The 27796-nt window shown below is 40.1% G+C and overlaps 2 protein-coding genes across 4 annotated transcripts in view; one reads left to right on the plus strand and one right to left on the minus strand.

The window, feature by feature from the left end:
* Nucleotides 1-15200, minus strand: part of TOMM70 (translocase of outer mitochondrial membrane 70) — a 37453-nt gene extending 22253 nt beyond the window's left edge. For both annotated transcript variants that reach the window (XM_070368370.1, XM_005890049.3), the window contains exons 1-3: nucleotides 14531-15200; nucleotides 2924-3097; nucleotides 363-489 (exon numbers count right to left, since the gene is read on the minus strand). In XM_070368370.1, the coding sequence (XP_070224471.1) occupies nucleotides 363-489; nucleotides 2924-3097; nucleotides 14531-14857 (628 nt within the window). In that variant the 5' untranslated portion in view covers nucleotides 14858-15200. The remainder of the gene's footprint in view (nucleotides 1-362; nucleotides 490-2923; nucleotides 3098-14530) is intronic.
* Nucleotides 15201-15467: 267 nt separating this feature from the next.
* LNP1 (leukemia NUP98 fusion partner 1) overlaps nucleotides 15468-27796 on the plus strand; it is a 40178-nt gene continuing 27849 nt past the window's right edge. For both annotated transcript variants that reach the window (XM_070368411.1, XM_005890051.2), the window contains exon 1: nucleotides 15468-15864. The gene's annotated coding sequence lies outside the window, so the exon portion shown is untranslated. The remainder of the gene's footprint in view (nucleotides 15865-27796) is intronic.

Here is a 27796-nt window from a genome sequence, read left to right on the forward strand (position 1 = left end):
ATTCATCTCAAAATTTATTTCATATTGATATAGGATATTAATTGAAACTATGCAGAATCTTAGTAACACTCAACTAAACCTCTCTTCTGATTTCTTATTCATGAAATTACACTGATGATGTTGCCAAGTTTAAAATGTGCAGTATATAAACTTTAAATCATTTAATTCAATAGGTGGGAATAGTGATGGTACTCAAGCATCAGCAATGTCAATTGAAACTATAGAACAAAGTTTCAATTGGGGAAGAGTCCAACTTTTACACACAACTGATTTCTCTACCCATAGGGAGAGTTGCATATAAATTTACCAGTGACTACAAAACCTTTAGTAATTTTCATATGTAAACACGAAAATACCCTCACCTTCTAAACATTCCTTCTTATTGTCTAGCTTCTCGTGGGCTTTTGCACGTCTAAAGAGAGCTTTCACATATTTGGGATTAAGTTCAACAGCCTTTGTACAATCTTGTGCCACCTCTTTCCATTTTTGCTGTAATTGAAAGTATTAAAAAACAAAAAAAAAGTCACACTGAAGGAAGCACTGTTCAACAGAAATCAGTTTTCTAAACTCAGCAGGCTGAGTATTAAGAGTCCCACAATAGAAAACATATTCCCAATTCATACAAACAGTTAATATCCACAACACATTATAACAGCTCCAAATAACTGCAATAAAGATAAGCAATCTGATTTTTAAAAATAGGTAAAGGACATAAGCCATCTTTCTACTACCACATCTATAACCTACCTGCATCTATGTGATCATATCATCTCCTCCTTCCCTCCTTTTAAAACTGAGGAAGCACCCCTCTTCATCAAAGGCCAACCCTCCACTTGCAGTAGGATCTACACTTCCCCCACGTCAAGGACTTCACTGTCAGCTCTCCTGCCTCTGCAGCAATCTGCTTCTCTACTCAATCATTCCTATTAGCATAAAAACACTTGCTTTAGTATCTCCCATCTTTTAAAAACCCTCCTTTGATTCCGTAATTCCCTACAGCTACTACCCCATTTCTCAGCCCTCATTATTGCCAAACCTCCAAGGAGTAGCCACTCTGCTTAATTTCCACCTACTTCCACTGGCTGCTCCTTCCCAATTTCTCTAGCTGACTTCTCCCCCCTATCTGATTTCTGCTGGAATGCTCAAGGACTCATCCCGTTAGGTAATCACATCTGTGGTCCTATAACCACATTAAAATTAGAGGACTCTCAAATTTATCTCTTTAACCCAAATCACTCTCCTAAAATACAGACACTTCTCAATTAAACCATCTGCTTGGCTGTCTCAACCCTTCCTCACGCCACTATAAGTAAAACTCCTGCCTCTCTTCACCCTTCACACCCAATGCAATAGCAAGTTCTACTGGTTTTCAGCTTTCCTTCATGTCTCACTTTGGCAACTACAACATCCTTCCTCAGCCCCCTGGCCTCCACTCCTGCCTCCCTCCAATATACTGACAGAACAGTGAGAACAATTTTAGATGATGTTCCTGCCCTATTAAAAAGCCTTAAATACTTCCCATTACACTCAGAATCAAATCCAAACTTCTTGCTATTGCAAGGCTTTGCTTGATCTGGCCTCTGCAACCTCTCCGATTTCATCTCTCTATATCCCAGGATCCTTTATCCACACTTCTTTAATCATGGCAAACTCTTTTCTGCCTCAGAAGCAATTACATACACTGTTTTCTCCATTTGTAACACTCTATTCTCCACTATTTGACACACCAACCTCAATCATTCCTCTATTAGAGAATCAAAGGCTTATCCAAATGTCATTTAACAGTTCACTGTTGAGTGATCTTTGAGTTCGATGCATAATTGTCTGCTTTTACAGACCTAGGCTCCTACTACAGTAACCTTTCATATATAACACAGTCAACAAAATATGGTTGAACAAAGAATGCAGAGACTACAAATGACTGATAAACATAGAAAATGATGGTCCACATCACCAACATCTCAAAAAGTGCAAATTAAAAATGAGAAGATAGTATTTTTCTTCTACTAGAGTGGCAAATATTAAGACCAATTTACACAGTGAGATACTAGAAAACAAGCATGCTCAAATATTATTATTAGAATAGGTACTATCTCTTTATAATTCCATTTCTTAATTTTATTCTCAGAAAAGTATGTAAAAAAAAAGTATTTAAAAAATATTTACTGCAACACTGAATGCAACAGGGAAAAGAGGAAGTAATTCAAATGCTCATCAGTAGGGAGATGTTTTCCACTGTAGACTTCCCTGGTGACTCAGATGGTAAAGCGTCTGCCTACAATGCGGGAGACCCGGGTTCGATCTGTGGGTCGGGAAGATCCCCTGGAGAAGGCAATGGCACCCCACTCCAGTACTCTTGCCTTGGAAAATCCCATGGACGGAGGATCCTGGTAGGCTACAGTTCATGGGGTTGCAAAGAGTCGGACACGACTCTTCACTTCACTTCACTTCCACTATACAGCTATATAACAGCTACTACCTATTGGCTTTAAAAAGAATGAAACAGATCTGTGTGTGCTATGAAAAGTTGTACCAGAAACAGTGGCAACTGGAAAGATACATTGCAAACAATGTAATGGGAATTAATCTTTTAGTCTTTTTCTCCCCCACATATGCTTATATGGAGGCAAAAGTTGAAGAAATAGACTTAAACTGCTGAAGTGAATGGGGTCACCAGAAACATTAACGTTCTTTATTATCTAATTTTATAAAATCTGATATATACAACTTTGGATTATATGTGGAATGAACAAAACTAAAATTTGTTCTTAAAAACCTATGTACTTAAAGGATATAAAAACAAAACAAAACCCCTATAATTTCAAAACAACTTCAAAAAGTGTATTAGACATATTTGAGTGGCATTAGCTGAAACATTATGCAAATAAAGAAAAAAAAAGAAAAACCAACCTACGGTACATACCAATTGCTCAAAGGCAGCAGCTCTGTTTTGATAAAATGTGGAAAGGTCAACATTCTTCTCTGTAGGACACAAACTGATAGCCTCGGTATAGCACTGAATAGCTTGTTCATATTTTCCTGCTTTAAAATATTTGTTGCCTTTGTTCTTGGCTGCTTGGGCTCTATCAAGCGAGTTCTGAAATACAAGGAAACAATTATGAAACACTTATCAATACGCAGTAACAGATTCAGATCACAGTGACTACATGACACACTGAAGAAAAAAATGGAAGGGCAGAATGGGCGTTCACAATGCAAGCCACTCATATTTACATCTTCATGGGAGACAAGAGTCTTTAATAGGACTGCCAAATCAAAAATTTTATAAATCTTTAACTTGAAAAAGACACTTTCCCCCTCAAAAGGCTGTATTGCTTTAAGGTATACCACTTTCCCACCAAACTCTGCCAGCAAGAGTTTTCATATCCAGTCTAATGGGCATAAAACTGTGGTTCTCAATCAGGGATGATTTTCCCTCTAGGGTACATTTCACAATGCCTGACAACATTTTGGATTTTCACACCTAGGGGTTGGGGGAGATGCCCCCGGTATCTAGTAGGTAGATACTAGAATGCTGCTAACATTCTACGATGTACAGGGCAGCACCCCGCAACAACTTATCAGATCCAAAATGTCAATAGTGCCAAAGTTGCAAAACCCCAGTGTAACATAATATTCTGATATTATTTTAATTCACATTTTCTCCACTATAAATGAATTTGAAAATCTGTTCACATTTATTGGTTATTTGACTTTTTCATTCTGAAAACCATTTAATCACATGTATTGGTGTTTTTCAATTAGGTTGTTGGTCAACAGTGTAGAACAGATACTAGAAACACTTTGCCGTCCTCATTACAACTGTTATCCCAAATCTATTATTTGCAAATGAATAAAATTTTGGCACTCCTATCTTTGTCTCAGTATCTGCTTCCTAGAGGACCCAATTCACATATTTCATGAGTTGGTAGTTAATAGCCACAGAGGACAGTTGCAAAAGCTTCAGTAAACATCTGGGAAGCATCTTTGTAGATAAATCCAGTTATTTAGGTTCAAGCTACTAGGTCCAAGAGCTCTGCGGCACGTCTTCACCCCAAACTTTGTCAACATCAAATATGTGATGTTTAACAAACATGTGATTATGAAAGAACCCATGTATTTCCAACAGGTAAACACTTACAAAGCAAAAGCAGAAGTAGCTGCCCCCACAACGAACTCACAGAGCCCCTGTGAGTTCACCTTGCCAAGAGTAAGTTGCTTGGGACCTAAGGCATCTCAGTCATGAAGAGATGATGGGAGGAGAGTAAGCTTTTATATCTGTTATCTTCTCCCTTACTCATGCTTCTTCTTTTTTTTTTTTTTGCTACTTTTTTCTTCCATTTACCTTTTGTTTCCCTTCTCCTTTAGTCTAAATGAAACTACAGTTAGTTTTTAAAAAGTATAGTGTGCAAAGAAAGATGTGTAGGGAACTCTAAGTTCAGAATATTAAACAGCTAGTTTAAGCTAGCTAGTGTCAATAAGTGAAGTGAAGTGAAAGTCGCTCTGCTGCTGCTGCTGCTGCTGCTGTGTCGCTTCAGTCATGTCCGACTCTGTACGACCCCACAGACGGCAGTCCATCAGGCTCCCCGGTCCCTGGGATTCTCCAGGCAAGAACACTGGAGTGGGTTGCCATTTCCTTCTCCAATGCATGAAAGTGAAAAGTGAAAGTGAAGTCGCTCAGTCGTGTCCAACTCTTCACAACCCCATGGACTGCAGCTCAGTCGTGTCCAACTCTTTGTGACCCCACGGACTATACAGTCCATGGAATTCTTCAGGCCAGAATACTGGAGTGGGTAGCCTTTTCCTTCTGCATGGAATCTTCCTAACCCAGGGACTGAACCCAGGTCTCTCGGATTGCAGGCAGATTCTTTACCAGCTGAGCCACCAGAAAAGCCAATAAGAAACGTGCATATTTTAAAAAGAAGCAAATGGATGAAAGGAGTCGAATAAGACACAAAAAGAGTAATATATGAAATCTTCTACCTCTAAAGAGCCGTAACCATCTTGCAAAAGCTTTGACAGTAAAAAAATCCTTGGCACATTCATAACAGAAGACAACTAGGACTTTCTAATGTAGTTGTGGTTTCCAGTTGCTGGAAAATTGCACTTAAGCGACCTCATCAACCTCCCATTCCACTAGAGAAACAGAAGTCACGCTGGACTAGGGCTGCATCATCCAGAAGGAGCGAGGAGCCCCTCCACCTGAAAGACCAGTGACAAACACACTATGTCTGTCTTCCAAGAAACCATATTGTCAAGAATTGCTAACATAAAGGAAAATTAATACCACAAAAGAGAGGCACCCTACTCATATTTAAAAAACTAGTATTTGAGGAAGCAGGATAAACAAAGCAAACAGAAAATTTAACATCAGAGGAATGAGAGGTAACCACATTCATTTTAAAAAAGGCTGCTTTTAAAGAGCACCAATTAGACATCTTGAAAATTAAAAAGAATTATTATGATAAAAATAGGTGGACTGTATATTAGAATGGGCATAACTGGGGAGCAAACAAGCAGCAGGCAGAGGCAAGTGAATCTGCCAGAATGCAAGAAGAATAGAGGACAGGGAGATGAGAAGTTTGGGAAAAAGTTAGATATAAGGAGTATAAATCCCAAAGTTCCAACATCTATCTATGTTAGAAGGAAAGGCATAGAAAGGAGTGTCTTAAGAAAATATCAGAAAAATCCCTGACACACATTTTTAGATATATCATGGTGAAATTTCACAGTAAAAATCCTTGAAGTTTTCAGGTAGAAAAAAATTATATACACATACACACACACACATACAGATTACCTACAAAGAAAAAAAAACCAAACTGGGGTCAGACTATCACCGACATTATGTCTTAAAAAACAATGGAGCAACAACTTCAAAGTCCTGAAGAAAGATTATCTTGAACTTAAAATCTTATACGTAGCTAAATTAGCATTTAAGGTTTAAAACCAGAACAGAAACTGTGGTGTACAACTTCCTTACCACTAAAAATGAACTCCAAAGTGGGGGAGATGATCAACAAAACAAAAAAGCAGGAAGGGGAGGATCACGGAAGAAACAAAAAGGTGGAGTAAATATGGCAAGAATCACCAAACACGTCAATAATAACAATAAATGTGAGCAGCTTAAATCTCCCTATTAAAAAAATAACTACATGCTACCTACAGGCATGAGCTAAAACAAAATGACAGGTCAAAAAAAAAACATAAAAAAGTTACAGAATGCAAATTCTTGCAAAAAAGAAGGCAGTATCAGACAAAATACCATTCAAATGCCAGGGATGGAGCACAGAAGGGCAGTTTTATTGATAAAAGGTACAATCCACCAAGAAAACATGACTACAAAGTTTTATGTGCTCCAAAAAAACTTCAAAATAATGAAACTCAATTACTTTTGATGTTAAATACAACAAGATAAACATTATTTCAATTTCTTATAAAAAGTTTACAATGTTTCTAAGTCATTGAGAACATGGCTAATACACAGCCTAATACACTAGGGACTGCTGACATAGAAAGTAAGCTGCTATATTAAATGCCTGTGAGAAGTATGTTTGACTATTATTTTTACTGAAGATTTGAGGATTAAAAAAGAACTTTCTTGGGTCAGAGTAATGACTTTGTTTCATTAGCACAAACAGGCAATGAACTCTTTCCTGTCTATTGGAAGTTTAAGGCTACATACAGGATATCACACAGAATACCAGGAGAGGTAGTCATGTGAGTGCAGGTAAGTTAAAAGAATAGAGAGAAATATGGAAAGGTATACAAGGCTTCCTCTCCTTAGAAAGATGGGTACTTCTTATTTTTATTTCAGCAAAGTCTTTTTTTTTTTTAAGTCGCTCAGTTGTGTCTGACTCTTTGTGACCCCACAGACTGTAGTCTGATGGAATTCTCCAGGCCAGAATACTGGACCGGGTAGCCTTTCCTTTCTCCAAGGGATCTTCCCAACCCAGGGATCGAACCCAGGTCTCCCACATTGTGGGCTGATTCTTTACCAGCTGAGCCACAAGGGAAGCCCAAGAATACTGGAGTGGGTAGCCTAGCCCTTCTCCAGGGGATTTTCCCAACTCAGGAATCAAACTGGGGTCTCCTGCATTGCAGGCAGATTCTTTACCAACTGAGCTATCAGGGAAGCCCTGATAGCAAAGTCAGCAAAGCTATTAGGGAAGCCCTGACAGCAAAGTCTAAATCAACCTAAAACCAACCAAGACATTTTGAACACAAACGTTCAAGAACACTTATGGACTGTTTACTTCTTTCACTTACCATTTCCCTCCATTTAGTCACATTTTACAATAGATTCCCTTTAAAAATTATTATAGATTTTTTTGTCTCTTAGGGTCAAAATCAGAACCTGCTTAATTTCCTTTCCTTACTGTACTAGGAAAAAAAAATGATGCTCTGAATGACACTGAGTGGACAAGGATCAGGCAAATCACCAAACTGCAAATTTTCATCCACTGTCACTCCAGAAGGCAACCAAACCACATCTGGGAAGAGCAATGTCTCAGTGAACCTCACTATCACCTTCTGCTCACCACACTCCCTCCACAGCCACATTACTGTCTAATTGCTTCCCTTCATTAATAAAAATGAAGAGAAAGAATGCCATTACCACAGGGACAATACAGAAAAGCTAATTATTTTGGCCCAATGATAAAATTTAGAACAAAACGTGAGCTTATCAATCAACACCAGCCTTCTACTATGTCATAGTAGATTAGTGAAACATAGAAACATAGTGATTATGAAACTTTACATAAAACTTTACATAGCTTTATGAAAGTAGCAATCAAGTCTGGAACACTTACCACATAAAAAACAATCTTTCAATATTTTATTGACCAATTGCTATTTTTATAAAAATCAAGTTTAAGATAAAAGATACCTAAAGATAATAATTAGACATTAATAATAGTAATTAGATCATAATTAGACATTATTTTCATAAGCTTTGAGGCCAATACCAGGCAGAAATTAAATTTATTGGAAGAAAAAATTTAAACTGGAAAATATACAACTACCCAATTCTTTATAATATAGGGGATTTTAATTCCAACTCCCAGGAATCCTTTGCACTGCTTTTCAGTTACTTTCTACCCAACTCCATCTACTTTCTCAAGTTATAATAAGAACCTTTAGAATTATCAATGATATAGATTTGGCAATAAGGAATCACTGTAAATTCTTAGCAAGTGTTTAAAAAACACTCTGGTGATCAGAAACATATAGTCATTGTAAAAAGAATGAGCTAGAATCAGGTACATTAATCCATGTGTAAGGAGACAGAATAGATATAGCAATCACCACTTTATCTGCAGGAGATACATTCGAAGACTCCTGTCTCCAGTGACTGCCTGAAACTGCAAATAGTACCAAAGCCTACATATACATTTTTTTCCTACATACATGTATCAAGGATAAAGCTTAACTTATACATTAGGCACAATAAGAGATTCATAAGTAATAACAAAGTAGAACAATTACAATATGTTGTAATAAAAATTATGTGAATGTGGTCTTTTCTCAAAGTATCTCATTGTACAAATTTAATGCCCTTTCCATCTTAACATACTGTAGCTATATCTTCTGCAGTCTGTGTCAGCAAAACTAGCACAGCTTTCTCGTTCTTTCACAATTTCAGAAATAGATTTATTCTTCCCATATATCTTAGCAACCTCACCATATGATTATTTTTCCTTTCCTTATTAAGTCAAGAACATTCACCTTTTTACTGAAAAGAAGAACTTTAATGGCTTCTCTTTGGTATGTCCTAATTGCCAGCATCACTAATCTTGTGCTCTGGGCTATTAAGTAAAATACAGGTTACTAGTGCAACAGTCAATCTGACAGCTAACTGAATGCTAAGGGACAGGATGTGCTGGACAAAGGGATGATTCACATCCAGAGCAGGACCTACTCAGAATGGCACACAATTTAAAATTTATGAACTATTTACTTCTGGAATTTTCCATTTAACATTTTCAAATCATGGTTTACTGAGGTTAGCTGAAACTACAGAAAGCTAAAACAGTGGGTAAGAGGGAACTCATCACCATAATTACACATTTACATCCAGTTAGAATATACATGCAATGGCACCCGACTCCAGTACTCTTGCCTGGAAAACCCCATGGATGGAGGAGCCTGGTGGGCTGCAGTCCATGGGGTCACGAAGAGTCGGACACGACTGAGCGACTTCACTTTCACTTTTCACTTTCATGCATTGGAGAAGGAAATGGCAACCCACTCCAGTGTTCTTCCCTGGAGAATCCCAGGGACGAGGGAGCCTGGTGGGCTGCCGTCTGTGGGATCACACAGAGTCGGACACGACTGAAGTGACTTAGCAGCAGCAGTAGAATATACATGAGGTGGTTGCATACTGTTTCTTTTCAATGGTTTTATTCCCTTAAGTTTACCAAATTCCAGAGGCATATTTTAAAATTTGAATCCTAGCTTTACGAAAGTAGCAATCAAGTCTGAAACACTTACCACATAAGAAACAATCTTTCAATACTTTATTGACCAATTGTTACTTTTATAAAAAATCAAGTTTAAGATAAAAGATACCTAAAGATAACAAGAAAGTTCTTTTCTAGATTATGTCCTGAAATGTAAAAAATCTACATACAACCCCACCTACTAAATCATAATACAGAGAACTCTTTAAGAAGAATATACTTGTAAGGAGGGCTTCCCTGGTGGCTCAGATGGTAAAGAATCTGCCTGCAGGAGACCTGGGTTCAATCCCTGAGCTGGGAAAAATCCCCTGAAGAAGGAAATGGCTACCCATTCTAGTATTCCTGCCTGGAGAATTCCATGACAGAGGAACCAGATGGGCTACAGTCCATGGGGTTGTAAAGAATGACATGACTGAGTGACTTTCACTTGTAAGGATGCTACCTCTGCAGGATTATGGTTTGAGTTCATACAAAATCAAGAAATTTATAAAAAGAATGTCTAAATGAGGTTTAAGACTGTTAACACAAATTTCCCCAGGATAGCATACAAATGAAAAGCTGGAAATTTTGAAAAAGTATTCAATTTCTGTGAATTTTTAAAAAAATGTCAAATAATGACACTTCACTGGTTCACTTACTCACATCTTCCAAGTGCCAGTTCTGAAAAATGGCAAAGACAGAGCAAGTCCCAGTCTTCACAGATTCCTGAGTTTAGTAGCAACGACATGAATAAACAACTCTAGTACTAAGTGCTATGGAAGAGAAAAGTTCAGAGTGTGATGTAATCAATCACACAACAGAATGCTTAGGTATAAAAGGGTTTCAGAAAAGGTGAAATGGCCTATATATTGTGACTTGAAGGATAAAAAGGTAGACATAATGGACAGTGTTACAGAACATCCAAAGGCAAGAAACAAGAGGAAGTGCAAGAGATGGAGAAAAGAGATAAGCGAGAACAAGACCACAGAGTCTTGAATCATGATGAATTTGAACTTATCTGTGAGCAATGACCAGAATACCACTTAACAGTTTTAAGCATGGAACTGTTAGGATTTACTCTATTAGTGACAAAACGGATTGGAGGAAGACAATAAAGAGAGTTATTCAGTCAAGATATAATAGCAGTGGGAACGAAGAGTAGTCAGATACTTAAGAAGTAGAATGTTCTGGATATTTTTCTAGGTTGGATGTGGAGAACATGAAAAGAATACAGAGTTAGGGAAGATAGTTCACAAGTTTCTGGCTTGGAAAACTAGTTAGATGAACCACATTGATAAGGAATATTCTCAAGAGAATCCGATGTTAAACACTTAAAAGGTAATGAGGTGAAGATTTCCTGTAAATTTGGGTCTTAGGTCTTTTGAGGGGTCTGAGCTATAAACAAGAAATTAGGGGGTCATCATGTAAGTGTTAAGTGAAGCTTCTGGAGGGCAAATAAGCATCCAGTGACGGTACAGAGCATTAAGAAAGCCTGTGACAGAACCACAAAAAACTACAATTAGAGAACATAGTGTCTCAGCAACCAAAAGAAAAATCACAAAATTAAGAGACAATAATGTGAAATACTATGAAGGATCAAGGAAGATGAAGAGTGAAAGGTGTTCACTGGTCTTATGTCACTGGTGATCCTGATTTAAAAAAAAAAAAAAGATCAGAAACAGATCACTGGAGCTGGGGTAGGAATTATTTAATTTCAACCATGACTGATAACAGGTTATCAGTTTTTGACCTCTTTAATTAAAATGTTTACACACATCTCTCCCTTCCTATTTTAAAGGACTGACTTAGATTAGTGGTTCCTAAACATTTCACTCTTGCGCAACATTAAAAAAAAAAACAAAAAACTTGAACTGGTATAACTGCTTTTTTAAGTAATCAAATGACAACAATTGGATAAAACACTACTTATAAAGTCAGTAGTAAATAAATGCACATTTTAAAAATTCACAAGTTGTTTGAAAAAAGAAATATGTAAGACATCTGTACAGCCAGATACCATGGCTGGTGTATATCTGAATATGATGCTGCCCTGTGATAACTCAGGCCCAGAGACTGAGAAGTCCTGTGGATTAGAAGATTCACAAAGAACCTTACAAACTTTGAAAAATTTGTTAATTATCAAGTTTTCAAAATAAATTACTGAAACAAAATGGCACATCACGGTAGATTTTATAATGTCCCAAAGTGGAAAATGATTTAATACTTTACCTCTGTCTCACACTATCAACTGTAATTAGATGCCTTCCTTTGGTGAACTCCTGAAATCCCATTAATTAAACAAAAATATGAATTTTTTGCTTTACAAGTATTTGCTATCCCAGAAAAAGCCAATTTGGTATAGTCTGTTTGGACATGAGTATCACAAACCCAATAGACAGGAGCCCAGTAATTAGTTCAGTTTTACATTAAGGCAAACATAAGCCAACAAACAATAACCACTGATTTTCCATTCTGCTCACTGATACTGAGCCCTAAACTGACAATATTTGTCCATTCCTGCATTCCTTAAAAATTACAACTATTGATTAGGTAGAAAAGAATTGAGCATCAGGATTCTGCCAGTTTTCCCATCAGTTCAAACAAATGTTTTCTTATTTACAAAGCCCACTGAGGTAGACAATTTAAAGGTGCTATTCAAATATAAAACAATTTCTCCAACCACAGATAATAATAAATTACCATTTGTGGTCAATTAGTCTAATAATAACTCTAAGGACCAGGCTATAAAAAAAAAGAACAAAGTTTTTCAATATACAATGATCATCATGAGTTGCAATACAAATTTCCATTAAAAAAATGGCAAAGACATTTTTACTGTTGCTTTACTAAAGTATCATCTAGTAATTCAAAGTAAGATTATAGGTACAACTCCATAAAATCCACAAGAACAGTATGTGCAAGTGTTTTGCTCAGTTTTATTTTGGGTCAGAAGTAATCATTTTAAAGCAGTTCAAGTTATACAAAGAAGTCAATATTGAAGTCTAATTTTTAGCAGCAATGATGTGAACTAAAAAACTGTTCTGGTAAAACCACAAAACACCATGAAATTTAAAAATTATCACAGTGTTGACCTAGACAATGCTGAAACACTGGAAATGGGGCTTAAGGAAATCTAAAATCTGACAGTATGCTAAATTCTATCAAATGCCAAAAAGGTGAGGTGGAGTAGGTCATTTTTGAAACTGCAATATCAGAGCCTAGCTTTTTTAATAGAAACTATTTTTGGTGATTTGGAGGAGGGCATGGCAACCCACTCCAGTATTCTTGGCTGGAGAATCCCCATGGACAGAGGAGCCTGGCGAGCTACAGTCCATAAGGTCGCAGAGAGTCAGACAAACTGACACAACTTAGCACAGCACAGCACATAGAACTGAGAACTTTTAGGTATTTTTTATTCATCCACTGTTCTTCCATGATTAAAAACAAATAAAATAGGAAATGGCCAGAGACTTTCAGAAACATCAAAACAAGACAAATGATGACTAATTCATGGTGCCATGATCACCACTCCCAGGGCTGAAATAAAAGAGATCTAATAGTTTAATTCTCTTCTCTTACAGGGATGACACCAACATCTGAGAGATAAAATGACTTTCCAAGGTAACTCTGCTGGAGACCCCAATATAAAACACACATACATCTCCTGGTTCTCACAGTCCATAGGTTTTTTCCAGCATAGTCGTACTGCATCTTTGCTATACTTTTTTTAAAAGCAGTATGTTACTCTCCCCTTAGAAAGATTATTTGGTTTTCTCAGGGCCTAGCACAATGCCTGATATATAGGATGCACTAAACTAAGGTAGTTTGCTTCCACATCAGAACTTCCTTTAAAATTGACTACTTATCAGGAGCTTCCCTGATAGCTCAGCTGGTAAAGAATTCGAATGCAATGCAGGAGACCCCAGTTCGATTCCTGGGTTGGGAAGATCCTCCGGAGAAGGGATAGGCTACCCAGTACTCTTGGGCTTCCCTTGTAGCTCAGCTGGTAAAGAATCATCCCACAATGCGGGAGAACTGGGTTCCATCCCTGGGCTGGGAACATCCCCTGTAAAAGAGAAAGACTACCCACACTCCAGTATTCTGGCCCGAAGAATTCCAAGGACTGTACAGCCCATGAAGTGGCAAAGAGTCAGACAGACTGACCGACTTTCACTCACTCACTTAATAAAAACATGTCTTCACTCTGGATAGTATAATATGGAAACAACTTGAAAATATATATATTTTCTGACCAGTTTCCTCTGAACTGATTCACTCTCTAACTGTAACTGCCCTTATACAATCTCAGACTCCGAAAAATCCTCCCCACCCCGCTCAGCTTACTCCTGTATTGTTAAATGCAGCCAGGCCAATTCCACTCCCTCCCACCTCCCCCAACAGCTGTCAGATACCAGAAGGATTTAATAGTTCCAACAAAACCATACAAAGCAATTTATCAGGCACTCCGAAGCTTGGCTTAACGTCAGAGAATCCGTATCATGCAGTCAGGCTTGGTCATGTTAAGTTTCCAGGTAAAATTAAAAAAAAAAAAAAATTTAAGATGCTTCTAACCCAAGTTTAAGAACTCATTCCTACAGATGAAATAAATGTCTCTGAACACCATTTTACTCTTGTCCACCAAGTCACTGTATTTACTCCCCAACCCAGGGAGTCATTTGTTATTAAAAGATTATTACTGATTAAGTCCTAGGCCTTAGAAATGATCAAGGCAATTCATATCACAATGTACCGATCGTTAAGGAAATTTGGCTTCCTTCCCTAGTTAGAGACAATCATCGCATTAGCAAATGTCCCCTTACCCACAACGATAGAGATAAACGCTGTGTCACTGAGAAGAAAAGCATATATTTTTCTGAAACCAAAAGGAAACTGTCAACGAATGTTGCTAACCTGTGCCCTCGGGCTACTCCATTCCCTATAACGGCAGCCAGAACTGAGTTTCCCTAAACCCTTGCGCGGCCGCTTGGCAGCTTCCATCTGATGGGAAGCCCCCTGAGGGGCACAACCCCGTCAAGGAAAGGCTGCACCCGCCGGGTTCTACCTCCATGCCCGGGGCTGCTTCTCACCATTTCCAGGTGAGTACCGGGGCCATCGGGGTGTCCGCTGCCCGGGGCCGGACTGGCCCTGCCCTCCGGGGTCTTCCGTTCACTGTTGCGCTTCAGGCCGCCGGAGTCGCCTCGGGCCCCGGTCTCCCGGCGCCGCCGCTGCCGGCTCCATAGGTACAGGGCACCCGCTCCTAGCAGCAGGGGCGTCCCGACCGCCAGCGCCAGCTGCCATCTCGGCAGGCTCCCGGTGCCCGGGCCCGAAGTCGCACTGCCGCCGCCCACCCCACTCCCGGAACCGGGTCCAGCCGCTGAGACCATTGCCGCCTCCACAGGCTTAGAGGCGGCCATAACGAGTGTCCTCCGCCACCGCCTCCTTGCTGGTCGCGGGAGCCACAGTCACCAGGTAGCGTCCCAAGGAAAACGGGAGGGAGGTAGGGAAGGAAAGCAGTGAGCGAACAAGCACGCTAGGCAGCAAGAGCGGACGACAGAAAAGGGCCAGAGGTCACCGGAAGCCCAAGGCATGCCGGGCCAGACCTAGCCGTCCTTCTTTTCCTTTCTCAAAAAAGGGAGAGGGGGGCAGGGAGAAAAGAGGAGTGGAAAATCACTTCCGGGTCAAGGTAAACTGGGCGTGATCTGAACGTCCCAGGCAGTCCATTTTCTTGCCTTTCGTACCGCTGCTGATTTTAAGACTAAACTCTGGGGTCCGGGGCCTCCGGTGATAGCCGATGCCGCTTTCTACGCCTTCAGTAAAGAAGGGCCGAGGGCCCTTTGAGCTAGCGAAGCGAAGGAAGGGCGCATAAACAGCGGGTTAAAGTGCTCGGGTGAGCAGAGGAAGCTTCAGGCTCTTAAGCTGCTCTAAGAATGGGCGGGAGTAACACAGGGGTTTTGAAGATTATTGGCTGGCAATATTGGTGGGCGGGGCGTAGGCCGAGCTGCCTAGTTCATTGGTGGAATTTGGACCCCTCGTTTTCTCGTTAACGCCACGTTGGCGCTGCTTAGAGCCCCGCGGCAGTTAGCTCGGCTGTCTATTTGCGTGTCCCGGGAAACCATCGGGTTGGAAGGACTTAAAAATGTAGGAGGAAAGCCAAAAGCTGAAGATAGCCCGATATTACCGGTCTTCTTAGCTCTTCCATGGCCAGATTTTAGTTTGGAAGAATTTGAGGTTACTGAGGGCAACGGCGGGTGGCAGAAATCAGACTCGGTGGTAATCTAGGTTGGCTCCAGTTGAAACAGCTTGAACGGGGTCCCTGCGACTCACCTTCTGCACCAGTTACGAGAGCGATGACGTCTGGGTGTTACGAGGTTCTCGAAGTGAGTGGGTAGAAATGAGAAGACCCAGAGTTCCCATCTTTCCTGTACGTATTTGTGTCATACCGGATTTCATTTGACACCCCAGCCCACACCTCGCTCTTTGGAGCCTCCGCGCCCTCCCCAGTGCTCTGATCCACCCACTGTCCTGCCATGTTCCAAGTAGAAATTTCAGCTTTATGTATCTAATAGCTTTGTCAACTCCTGTCATCGTGTTCTGCACCAGATTTCTTAAAATACAAAAATTTTCCTTGCAAGAAGTTTATAATTAGTATTTGCAAGAATAAAAGACAAGTATTAATAGAAAATCAGAGTCCAGAACTATGGCTCTCCATTTCAGGTATACTGATCTGCAGACCCTCATAATAAAAATTTACAAATGAAGATTTTGCTTTTGGGTACAACCGAGGATTTTCGACACAGCGAAAATATGTATGTGCAGACTATAGCGGCTGCATAAAGATTGAAAGGAGATAATTTATTAAATGGTACCAAAATAGACTGAATGGCCTAATTTGAAAGTCAGGATAATTGCTTTTCTCTTGCTTCATATGGGTTCCTATTGGTACATTGCTTTCAGGCTGTAGAGTTCCTTAGCAACAGGCTAAAACGATGAGCTAAAAATAATAGCAGTAGAATTGATCAAATAGTGATTGTTGCAGGCAATGACTTCTCTCACTTCCTGATTCCCAACCCCCAAAGGCAAATCTTTGGTCCCTTAATGTAATTTTTCCCTAGCCTTTTCAGAACAAAGTTAGACTCTCTCTTTCTTGAAATTTCAGTTTTTCTGCAGCCTCAGGGGATTGTAGAATGCTAGTAATTACAAATTATTGGTAGGAACTAAAACATTTAAAGTTTTTAAAGGAAACTGGTTTATAGTAATAGGCAGTGGATTGTTATAGTTGCAATCAAAAGTTACAAAAGTTACTGTGAAGTCTCCTTTCCCCTCCAAAGACAATGTTAAGACTTTCTTGAAACATTTTAAGTAGCTATTATTTATCTAAAGAGTTGGTTTTATTTTTAAGATTGGCATCAATAAATGAATTTGTCCTTGTTACTTTTTTACCTTGTTAAACATGTAATTTCGGCTCCCTAGGCTATTCATCTCTTTCCTCCCATTTTCTCCATTTCCTAATTGAATATAATGTGAAACTGAGTAAAAGTTGTCACTACCTTTGTGACCTCACTGAACTGATGCATGCATTTCTAAGCTGTGAAATACTGAAAACGGGTTATACGTTAAAGATTTAATTAAATGGTATTTAAGGTAATTCCAGTACTCTTGCCTGGAAAATCCCATGGATGGAGGAGCCTGGAAGGCTGCAGTCCATGGGGTCGCTAAGAGTCGGACACGACTGAGCGACTTCAGTTTCACTTTTCACTTTCATGCATTGGAGAAGGAAATGGCAACCCACTCCAGTGTTCTTGCCTGGAGAATCCCAGGGATGCGGGAGCCTGGTGGGCTGCTGTCCATGGGGTCGCACAGAGTCGGACATGACTGAATCGACTTAGCAGCAGTAGCAGCAGCAAGGTCTTTTTAGTGTTACGTTTGTTGCAAAATAGTAGACACTCAATGCTTAGTTCTCCGTTTCTCTAAATTTTAAAGGAGAGAAGTAAAAGAATTATGTTTCATTTTTTAAAAATTGAAGTTTTATATATGTTAACAGATATTTTCTTGCTAGATTAAAGGAACTCAATAGACGAAACTCTCTTCACTTCTCTGGTCTGTGTCTGAGGAGGCATTTGAATGAGGCTGAACATCTAATAGCGTGGGATGCAAAACACTTGAGTTCTTAATCTAGATTTTGGGTGTGGCTGGACACCTGCTTTCTATATGATGTAACCAATGGATTAGATGATTCCTAAAGCTGCTTTTGGGCTTCCCTGGTGGCTCAGATGGTTAAGAATCTGCATGCAATGCGGGAGACCTGGGTTCAATCCCTGGGTTGAGAAGATCCCCTGGAGAAGGGAACAGCTACCCACTCCAATATTCTGGCCTGGAGAATTTGTTGGACAGAGGAGATTGGCAGGGCTATAGTCCATGGGGTCACAAAGAGTCCAACATGATGAGGCAACTTTCACTTTCAAAGCTTCTTTGGGGGCTTTCCTAGTGGCTCAGAGGTAAATAATTCTCCTGCATTGCAGGAGGTGTGGATTTGATTCTTGGGGTTGGGAAGGTCCCCTGGAGTAGGAAATGACAAGCCACTCCAGTATTCTTGCTGGGGAAAATCCCATGGACTCATGAACCTAGCAGGTTACAGTACATGGGGTCTCAAAAGACGTGGTAACAACTTAGTGACTAAACAACAAAACTTCTCATAGCTTTAACTTTGTATAATTCTATCCTTTCAATTGTCATTGCCACATGAAAGGCTTTTTGATTGGTAAAGTTAGTGGATAGCTGGTTGATTGGTTGATGGCCAGGCCTTCTAATGAGACCACAAACATGCGTGTTTTAGGCATACATCTAGCCTGATTCTCTTTCAACTCTTGCTTAGGTTTCCATTCTTTGTTTTTCTCCATTGAAAAATTACTTGAAAGAACCGTTTATGCTTGTTACCTTAACCTATTTATCACTCATTTCATCCAAAATCTCTTATAAGCAGTTTGTAACTTTATTACTAGTCTGAAACTGCTTTAGAGGTCACAAGTTATTGTTTTTAGTTTTCATATGCTTTTACTGGATACTATGGGTCATTCTCTATTTGAAATGTTGTTTTCCCTGGCTTTCAGGAGAGTCAGTTCAGTTTAGTCACTGAGTTCTGTCCAGTACTTTGCGGCTCCACGGACTGGAGCACACCAGGCTTCCCTGTCTATCACCAATTCCTGAAGCTTGCTCAAACTCATGTCCATTGCGTCAGTGATGCCATCCGGCCATCTCATCCTCTGTCATCCCCTTCTTCTCCTGCCTTCAATCTTTCCCAGCATCAGGGTCGTTTCCAATAAGTCTGTTCTTCACATCAGGTGGCCAAAGTATTGGAGCTTCAGCTTCAGCATCAGTCCTTCCAATGAATATTTAGGACTGATTTCCTTTAGGATTGACTGGTTGGATCTCCTTGCAGTCCAAGGGACTCTCAAGAGTCTTCTCCAACACCACACTTCAAAAGCATCAATTCTTCAGCGCTCAGCTTTCTTTATAGTCCAACTCTCACATCCATACATGACTACTGGAAAAACCATGCTTTAACTAGATGGACCTTAGTTGGAAAAATAATGTCTCTGCTTTGTAATATGCTGTCTAGGTTAGTCTCTTCATGAGACTAACTCCTCTTTCTTTTACTGACAAACCTCTAGATACATATTGCCCAATAAAACTTTCTGTGATGTTGCAAATGTTTTCTATCTCTGATATCCAATATGGTAGCCATTTGATGTATTTAGTACAACTAACTAAATTTTTCATTTTAATTTAATTTGATTTGAGTATCTTCATGTGGTTAAGAGTGCCAACTATGAACAGCACACCTATAGATCTTCCTCAAGTATGAGAATCCATAAAAATATATCCTCTTCTTTATCTGCATGAGTAACCTATGTACATCTCATTGCTTCAACTTCACAGGTTATCTGCATATAATCTCTATCTACACATTTTCTGATATGACTTATCTCTTCACCTCTCAGTTCAGTTCAGTCACTCAGTTGTGTCTGACTCTGCGACCCCATGAATCGCAGCACGCCAGGCCTCCCTGTCCATCACCAACTCCCGGAGTTCACTCAGACTCACTTCCATCGAGTCAGTGATGCCATCCAGCCATCTCATCCTCTGTCGTCCCCTTCTCCTCCTGCCCCCAATCCTTCCCAGCATCAGAGTCTTTTCCAATGAGTCAACTCTTCGCATGACGTGGCCAAAGTACTGGAATTTCAGCTTTAGCATCATTCCTTCCAAAGAAATCCCAGGGCTGATCTCCTTCAGAATGGACTGGTTGGATCTCCTTGCAGTCCAAGGGACTCTTTTCCAACACCACAGTTCGAAAGCATCAATTCTTTGGCACTCAGCCTTCTTCACAGTCCAACTCTCACATCCATACATGACCACAGGAAAAACCATAGCCTTGACTAGATGGACCTTTGTTGGCAAAGTAATGTCTCTGCTTTTCAATATGCTATCTAGGTTGGTCATAACTTTCCTTCCAAGGAGTAAGCGTCTTTTAATTTCATGGCTGCAGTCACCATCTGCAGTGATTTTGGAGCCCAAGAAAATAAAGTCTGACACTGTTTCCATTGTTTCCCCATCTATTTCCCATGAAGTGATGGGACCGGATGCCATGATCTTCGTTTTCTGAATGTTGAGCTCTAAGCCAACTTTTTCACTCTCCACTTTTCACTTTCATCAAGAGGCTTTTTAGTTCCTCTTCACTTTCTGCCATAAGGGTGGTGTCGTCTGCGTATCTGAGGTTATTGATACTTCTCCCAGCAATCTTGATTCCAGCTTGTGTTTCTTAAAGTCCAGCGTTTCTCATGATGTACTCTGCATATAAGTTAAATAAGCAGGGTGACAATATACAGCCTTGACATATTCCTTTTCCTATTTGGAACCAGTCTGTTGTTCCATGTCCAGTTCTAACTGTTGCTTCCTGACCTGCATACAGATTTCTCAAGAGGCAGGTCAGGTGGTCTGGTATTCCCATCTCTTTCAGAATTTTCCACAGTTTATTGTGATCCACACAGTCAAAGGCTTTGGCATAGTCAATAAAGCAGAAGTAGATGTTTTTCTGGAACTCTCTTGCTTTTTCCATGATCCAGTGGATGTTGGCAATTTGATCTCTGGTTCCTCTGCCTTTTCTAAAACCAGCTTGAATATCAGGAAGTTCACGGTTCACATATTGCTGAAGCCTGGCTTGAAGAATTTTGAACATTACTTTACTAGTGTGTGAGATGAATGCAATTGTGCGGTAGTTTGAGCATTCTTTGGCATTGCCTTTTTTTGGGATTGGAATGAAAACTGATCCTATATACACATACCTAAACCTAAAATCAGCTGTTGAAGTCTTGCTGATTGTAATATGTTTTTGATTTTTTTTTCCTTTCTGTGCTCTTTGCCACTTCCAGTTCAAATATGTGAAGACACTTAAAAGTGTGTCTGACACATAGCAGATGCTTGATGATAGTTTCTCCCCCTCTTCTTCCGTTTGTTTTCCACCACCTTCATCTTTCCTGCGTGCTGTATTAGCTCCCTGTTTGCAGTACCTCTCCCATGTGCCACTTTGCAGCTTGATACTAGATTCTTCCTCCCAAAGTGTAACTCCAATTTCATTCTCTAGCTCTTAGACTTTCAGAATTGCTCCACTTCCTATAAATGTCTCTGCCTACCCCCACCTCCTTTCTCACACTTTTGTCTGTTTCCTTGGTCCACATTCTCAGCACAAGTGTTTGAAATTATTTATTTAGGACATAAGCTCCATACCAGTAGAAACTGTTTATCTTTTACTTCCAGAGCCCCCAAAATAGTCCGTGTTAATGACTGATTTTATGCGTCAACCTGGCCACAAGGTGCCCAGGTATGTGGTCAAACATTATTCTGGGTGCTTCTAAGAGGGTTGGGTTTTTGGCTGTTGTTGGTGGTGATGAAATTAACATTTGAATCAGTTTTACTGAATGAAGCAGATTGCCTTCCCTAATCAGTTGAAGACCTGAATAGAAAAAAAGATTGACCCTTCCTTGTGCAAGAGGGAACTTCAGGGTTCCCTTGAGCTTGGACATTGATCTTTCCTGCTTTTGGACTTGCACTGAAGCATTGGCTCTTTTGGGGTCTTGAACTTGCCAGCTTTCACACTGGAATTTATACTGTCAGTTCTATTGGGTTTCTGGTTGTTGAGTGCTGATCTTGGGACTTCTCAGCCTCTATAATTGCATGAATCTGTTCCTTTTTATAAATTTCTGGTTCTGTTTCTCTGGAGAGCCCCATGAAATACCTATATATTTTGATTCTAGGGTAGAGTACTGCTGTAACAAATACCAAAAATGTGAAAGTGACTTTGGAATTGTGTGATGGGTAAAGGCTGAAAAAGTTTTGAGGCATGTGCTAGAAAAAAGCCGAGATTGCTATGAAGAAACTGTTGATAGATATGAGGACATTAAAGGTGTTTCTGGTGAGGGCTCAGAAAGAAAAGAGCCAAATAGGAGACAAAACTTCCACATGAATAGTCGTGGAATGTTGGTAGAAATATGAATGATAAAGGCCATTCCAGTAAGATCTCAAGTAGAAATGAGGGAAAGGTTATTAGAAATTGGAGCAAAGAGATCTTTCTTGTAAAGCGTCCAAAAAAACTTGGCTGAATTGTGTCCCAGTGTTTTCTAAAAATTAGAAGTGTGAGTGATGATTGGCTATTTAGCAGAGGAGATTTCTAAGCAAAGTATTGAAGGTGTGCTGTAGGTAGTCCTTACTATTTATAGTAAAATGTAAGAAGCAAGATGAATTGAAGAAGAAACTTTAAATAAAAAGGAACTAGGAGATTTGGAAAATTCTGAGCCTTCTGCAGAAAGAGAGAGAGAGAAAGCTTATTATGAAGAGAATACTAGGATGTGGCCGAAAGACTATTTGATGGATCATTAGTACAACTTACGGACTTAATTGTCAATATCAGTAGAAGCTAGGAATAGAAACAGGATTTTATCAGCAGAAACACTGCCAGCTGGAACTAAAGAGGACCTCCCAAAATAGGATGGAATGAAGAAGGCTGTTGTAGTTTGGGGCTTTTATAGGATAGGACCATACAATTATTCAGCTGTGAACTTGCTTTATGTTCAGGAAAAAGGAAAGATGCTAAGGGCTGTTCAGATAGCAGGGCTACCATGCCTACCATGGATCCAGGGGGCAGGGCCACCAGGGTGTGTCTGCCCAGTGCCGTAGAGACAGGACCACCCTTGCAGAGAGCTGCATGAGCAGGGCCACCTTTTACTCCAGGCTGTGGAAGTGACACTGCCACCCCTGTGGGCCTGGAGGGCAGAGTATCAAACCAAAGAGGGTTATTACTGAGCTTTAAGATCTAATGCAATTTGCTTTGCTAAATTTGTACTTGCTGTGGACCTATCAGCCCTTCTTTCCTATTTTTTCCCTTTTGGAATGGACATATCTGTAATATGCCTGTCATTGTACACTTCACCCTTGAACAGTGGGGGGTTAGAGGTGCTGCCCCCACCCTGTACAGTTGAACATCTGAATATGACTTTAATGTTGGCTCTCCCTCCATGTGTGTGGTCCTGTACCACAGATTCAATTACCTCTGAAGAGTTGTGCTGTGCTTAGTCGCTCAGTCATGTCCAACTCTTTGCGACCCTATGGACTGTAGCTGGGCAGTCTCTGTCCAAATTGCCATGCCCTCCTCCAGGGGTCTTCCCATCCCAGGAATCAAATCCAGGTCTCTTGCATTGCAAGCAGATTCTTTACTATCTGAGCCATCAGGGAAGTCCAAGAATACTGGAGTAGGTAGCCTGTCCCTTCTCCAGGGGATCTTTCCAACCCAGGAATTGAACTGGGGTTCTTGCATTGCAGGCGGATTCATTACAGCTGAGCTATCAGGGAAGCACCATAGTGTTACACATATTTATTGAAAAAAACCCATGTGTAAGTGGACCTTCACAGTTCAGAACTCTTTTGTTCAAAGGCCATTTATATTGTGGAAGCATGTAACATGTCTGGTTTTCTAAGTTCATAACTGGAGAGGAATTTTTGCCTCAGGATGAATCATGTCTCAAGACCTACTCATACCTGATTTATATGATATTTAAATGAAACTTTGCACCTTAGATTTCTGAGTGGATGCTGGAATGAGTTAACTTTGGGGGCTGTTGGGATGGAATTAATGTATTTTGCATGTGACAAGGATGTGAATTTTGGATGAGAAGGACGTTAGTCTGGGAGGGATGGCTTGTTGTTCAGTCACTCAGCTGTGTCTGACTCTGCAACCCCATGAACTGCAGCATGCCAGGCTTCCCTGTCCTTCACCATCTCCCAGAGTTTGCTCAAACATGTCCATCGCATCGGTGCTGCCATCCAACCATCTCATCCTCTGTCATCCCCTTCTCCTGCTTTCAATCTTTCCCAGCATCAGGGTCTTTTCTAATGCGTTGGCTCTTCACTTCAGGTGGCCCAAGTATTGGAGCTTCAGCTTCAGCATCAGTCCTTCCTGTGAATATTCAGGGTTGATTTCTGTTAGGATTGATTGGTTTGATCTCCTTTCAGTCCATGGGACTCTTAAGAGTCTTCTCCAACACACCACATTTTGATAGCATCAGTTCTACAGCCTTTTTTATGGTCCAACTCTCACATCCATTCATGACTACTGGAAAAACCATAGCTTTGACTATACAGACCTTTGTCAGCAAAGTAATGTCTCTACTTTTTAATATGCTGTCTAGGTCAGTCATAGCTTTTCTTCCAAGGAGCAAGTGTCTTTTAATTTCATAGCTGCAGTCACCATCTGCAGTAATTTTGGAGCCCAAAAAAGTAAAGTCTGAAACTTTCCTTTGTTTCTCCATCTATATGGCATGAGGTAATGGGACCAGATGCCATGATCTTAGTTTTTTGAACGTTGAGTTTTAAGCCAGCTTTTTCTCTCTTCTCTTTCACCCTCATCAAGAGGCTCTTTAGTTCCTCTCCACTTTCTGCCATTTGGGTGGTGTCATCTGTATATCTGAGGTTATTGGTAGTAGACTGCTATAATCAAATATGCTAGACTTGTTGGGTTAATGAACAGAAATTTATTCCTTACAGTTCTGTAAGCTGGGAAGGCCAAGATCAAGGTTCTGGCCAGTCAGGTTTCTGGTGAGGGCTCTATTCCTGGCTTGCAGGTGTCAATCTTCTTGCTGTGTCCTCAGGTGATTTTCTTTCTTTCGTTCTTCTTTGTTTATTTTTCTTCCTTTTTTCCTCACTCTTGCCCTTGCTCTCCCTCCTTCCCTTCCTTGCTTCCTTTCTTTCTCCTTTTTTTTTTCTCAAGGTGGAGAAAGGTACAAGCTCTTAAGTGTCTCTTTTTATAAGGACACTAATCCCAGTGGACCAGGGCCCCACTCTCATGACCTCATCTAATTTTAATTACATCTCAAAGGTCCCACCTCCAAATATTATCACATTGGGGGTTAGGGCTTCAATATATGATTGATGGGGAGGTGGATATTCAGTATAGAGCAGGCACTCAATAGAAGAGGCACTCAGTAAAGATTTTTTAAAGTAAACTATATTAAAGGGCGTCAAAGAAGGAGAAAGTAGCATTCAAGATTGAGTTGGTAGAATGTAGCTTTATTTAAGACAATACTGAGTAGCTGCTATATGCAGGCTTTCCTTTAAAACCCTAAAATACTTTTCTGGAACTTTCTAAAACATGTCACTTTCCTACTTGTTTTTAAGAATTGTACTTGCCCTGCTTCATCGACTGGACTTTAAGCATCTCAGATCAGGATCTATATCTGATTTATTTTGTGTTCTATATAGTGCCTAACACAGTGTCTGCTCTAATGCTATGTGTCAGAACAAAGGAATATGTTTTCTCCGTTTACTTTGGATTACACAAAACTTTATGTTTCTTCTTCACAATTACCACATTGCCACAATTTTTTTGTTTTCATGTGTGCTCCCCATACTCAATTTTAAGATTGTAAAGGATGGGGACCATTAATCTAATCATCTTTGTACTCCCACATCTATTATGGGGCTGGGCACATAATGATTATTTGTTAACATTTATCTACTGAACATGATACCTGAAATATGGTCAGTGCTGAATAAAGAGTTAATGAAGTATTTGTTGGACAGTTTCCTGATTACTGCTTTATCTCCATTCCTGTTGCTAGCATTGATGGTCTGGTGCCACATTGCTGGTCAAGACCACTGGCAGAGCTGGGAAACCAACTCAATTGCTGCAGCTGCTGCCATCACCAGAAATTGTCTGCTTGCATCACCACCATCATCACGGTTACTAGTTCCTGGTCCCAAGCCTGCTGTATTCACTGCTACCACCTCCACCACTGCAGTTCCTTTCCCTGGGACCTGATTAACTTGTCCTTCATATTCTACTCATATATAGAAGTCCTTGTTTCTTCCGAGCCCTCGTGCTATTAATTTTTCTCCACTCTTAATGGTTTCTCCTTTATTCAGCTTCCATCAGAGCATCAGTTGAGTGGGTGGTACTACTTTACTTCTCAGGGGGAATGTCACTTTAATGATTCAATCAAGTAGTTGCTCTTTTTGCTGTCAAAGGAAGCCTTTGTATTATCTTCAGGGAACAATCTGAAGAACAGTCTGCAACAACCCTAGATCCTCTCCCTAGCTGTGATGTTAGCTCATATTTATACTTTGTGCATTCATTTGCCACCTTTCTGCCCACTCACACAGATTCCTAAGATCTTTGCATCCTCGTCAACTTGGTTCATTGCCGCCCACAAGAATTTGTGTCATTTGCAAATATAGAAATATTTCCTTGTACTTTATAAAGGTATTGCATATAGGTTATACTAATTGCGCCTTGTGCAAGGAAGCTGGAAGAAGTGGAGGCTGAGATCCAGCCTGCACTTTGTTCATCTCAGTCTCATGTCAGACTGTGGCTAGGAAAAAAGGTATTCCTTTTTCTGATTTGCATGAAGATGCTGGCCCATCACTAAGTGATGGGCCCTTGGTGGAGTATCTACCCATTTTCTAATTCATTCCTATTAGACTAGTAACCCTTGTTATGCAGACCTGCTCTTAGCATTGGTCTAGTACTGAACCTGAGATCCTCTGTGCTATACTCGCCTGTCTTTACCTTTTGTTGTTTTTCCTAACCACTGGGAAATTGCCTCAATTCCAATAATGAGGAGGAGACTCAATTTTGTTAAATTATGAAAAAATGTAAAACCATAAAAATAGTTTATATATCTGTGTTCCAGTTATCTGTTGCTGCTTGACAGACTGTCCCAAGTGGTAGTGATTTCTGCTGTTCCGTGCTAAGTTTCTTCACCCCTCTCCAACTCTTTGTGACCCTGTGGACCATAGCCTGCCAGGTTCCTCTGTCCGTGGGATTCTCCAGGCAAGAATACTGGAGTGGGTTGCCTTGCCCTCCTCCAGGAACTCTTCCTGACCTAGGGATCGAACCTGTGTCTCTTATGTCTCCTGCTTTGGCAGGTGGGTTCTTTATCACTAGAGACACGTAGGGAACCTGGACTCATTTGAGACTATCAGGTGGAGCACCTTCTTGTGGTCTTACCAGCGTAGGAGTCAGGGTAGTCAGACTTCTGTGACATCTCATGGTTCCCAGTGAGTGTGCCCTAAGAGTTGCAGACAGAAGTTGCAAAGCTTTCCAAAACTTCACTTCTACTACGTTTTGTGGGTCAAGCCTGTTAGCAAGACCAGCACAGATTCATGGGGAAGTGAATTAGACTGCAACTCTCAATGGAAGAAGTAGCAAAAAGTTGCAGTTATTTTTAATATACCATGATCTTCTAACTAGATTTAACCAAAGTTGTATTTTGCCCTATCTACTTGTGATCCAATTAGAAAACATTTTCATTATAGAACCTTGATAAAGATCATCTGAAAGTCTAAATAAACATATCTAAGAGTGAAACATTAGTATTCTTTTTGAAGTTAAGAACCAGTCAAGCTTTTTAGGTTTATTACATGTTACTGAAGGTGTTAATAAGAAAAATAAATAAATAAAAGAATAGTGGAAAGGAAGAAGTAACTTTTTATTATTCACAGACAATATGTCTCCAAATTGAAAGTCCAAGAAAATCTATAATCTAGATCTAAAAAAAACAGTTCAACAACATTGTGGATAAAAGGATAGCACTGTTCTTAACCTGATTTCTTGTGCTTTCTGAACTATTGACTGTTTTGTGATTCTCTGATTCTTAGATCTAACAGATGGCCTTTTACTTTCTTCTTCCTTCAGCGTGGACAACTCATAGTTGGTTGTGTGACCCCACCCCTTCCACTTGGGGGTGGGGGACATCTTGTATCTATTGTAGAGTTGTCCATGGATGATTTCATTTGGAGGTTGCTCTATT

The sequence above is a fragment of the Bos mutus genome, chromosome 1 (assembly GCF_027580195.1).
Source record: "Bos mutus isolate GX-2022 chromosome 1, NWIPB_WYAK_1.1, whole genome shotgun sequence".
Taxonomy (NCBI): Eukaryota; Metazoa; Chordata; class Mammalia; order Artiodactyla; family Bovidae; genus Bos; species Bos mutus.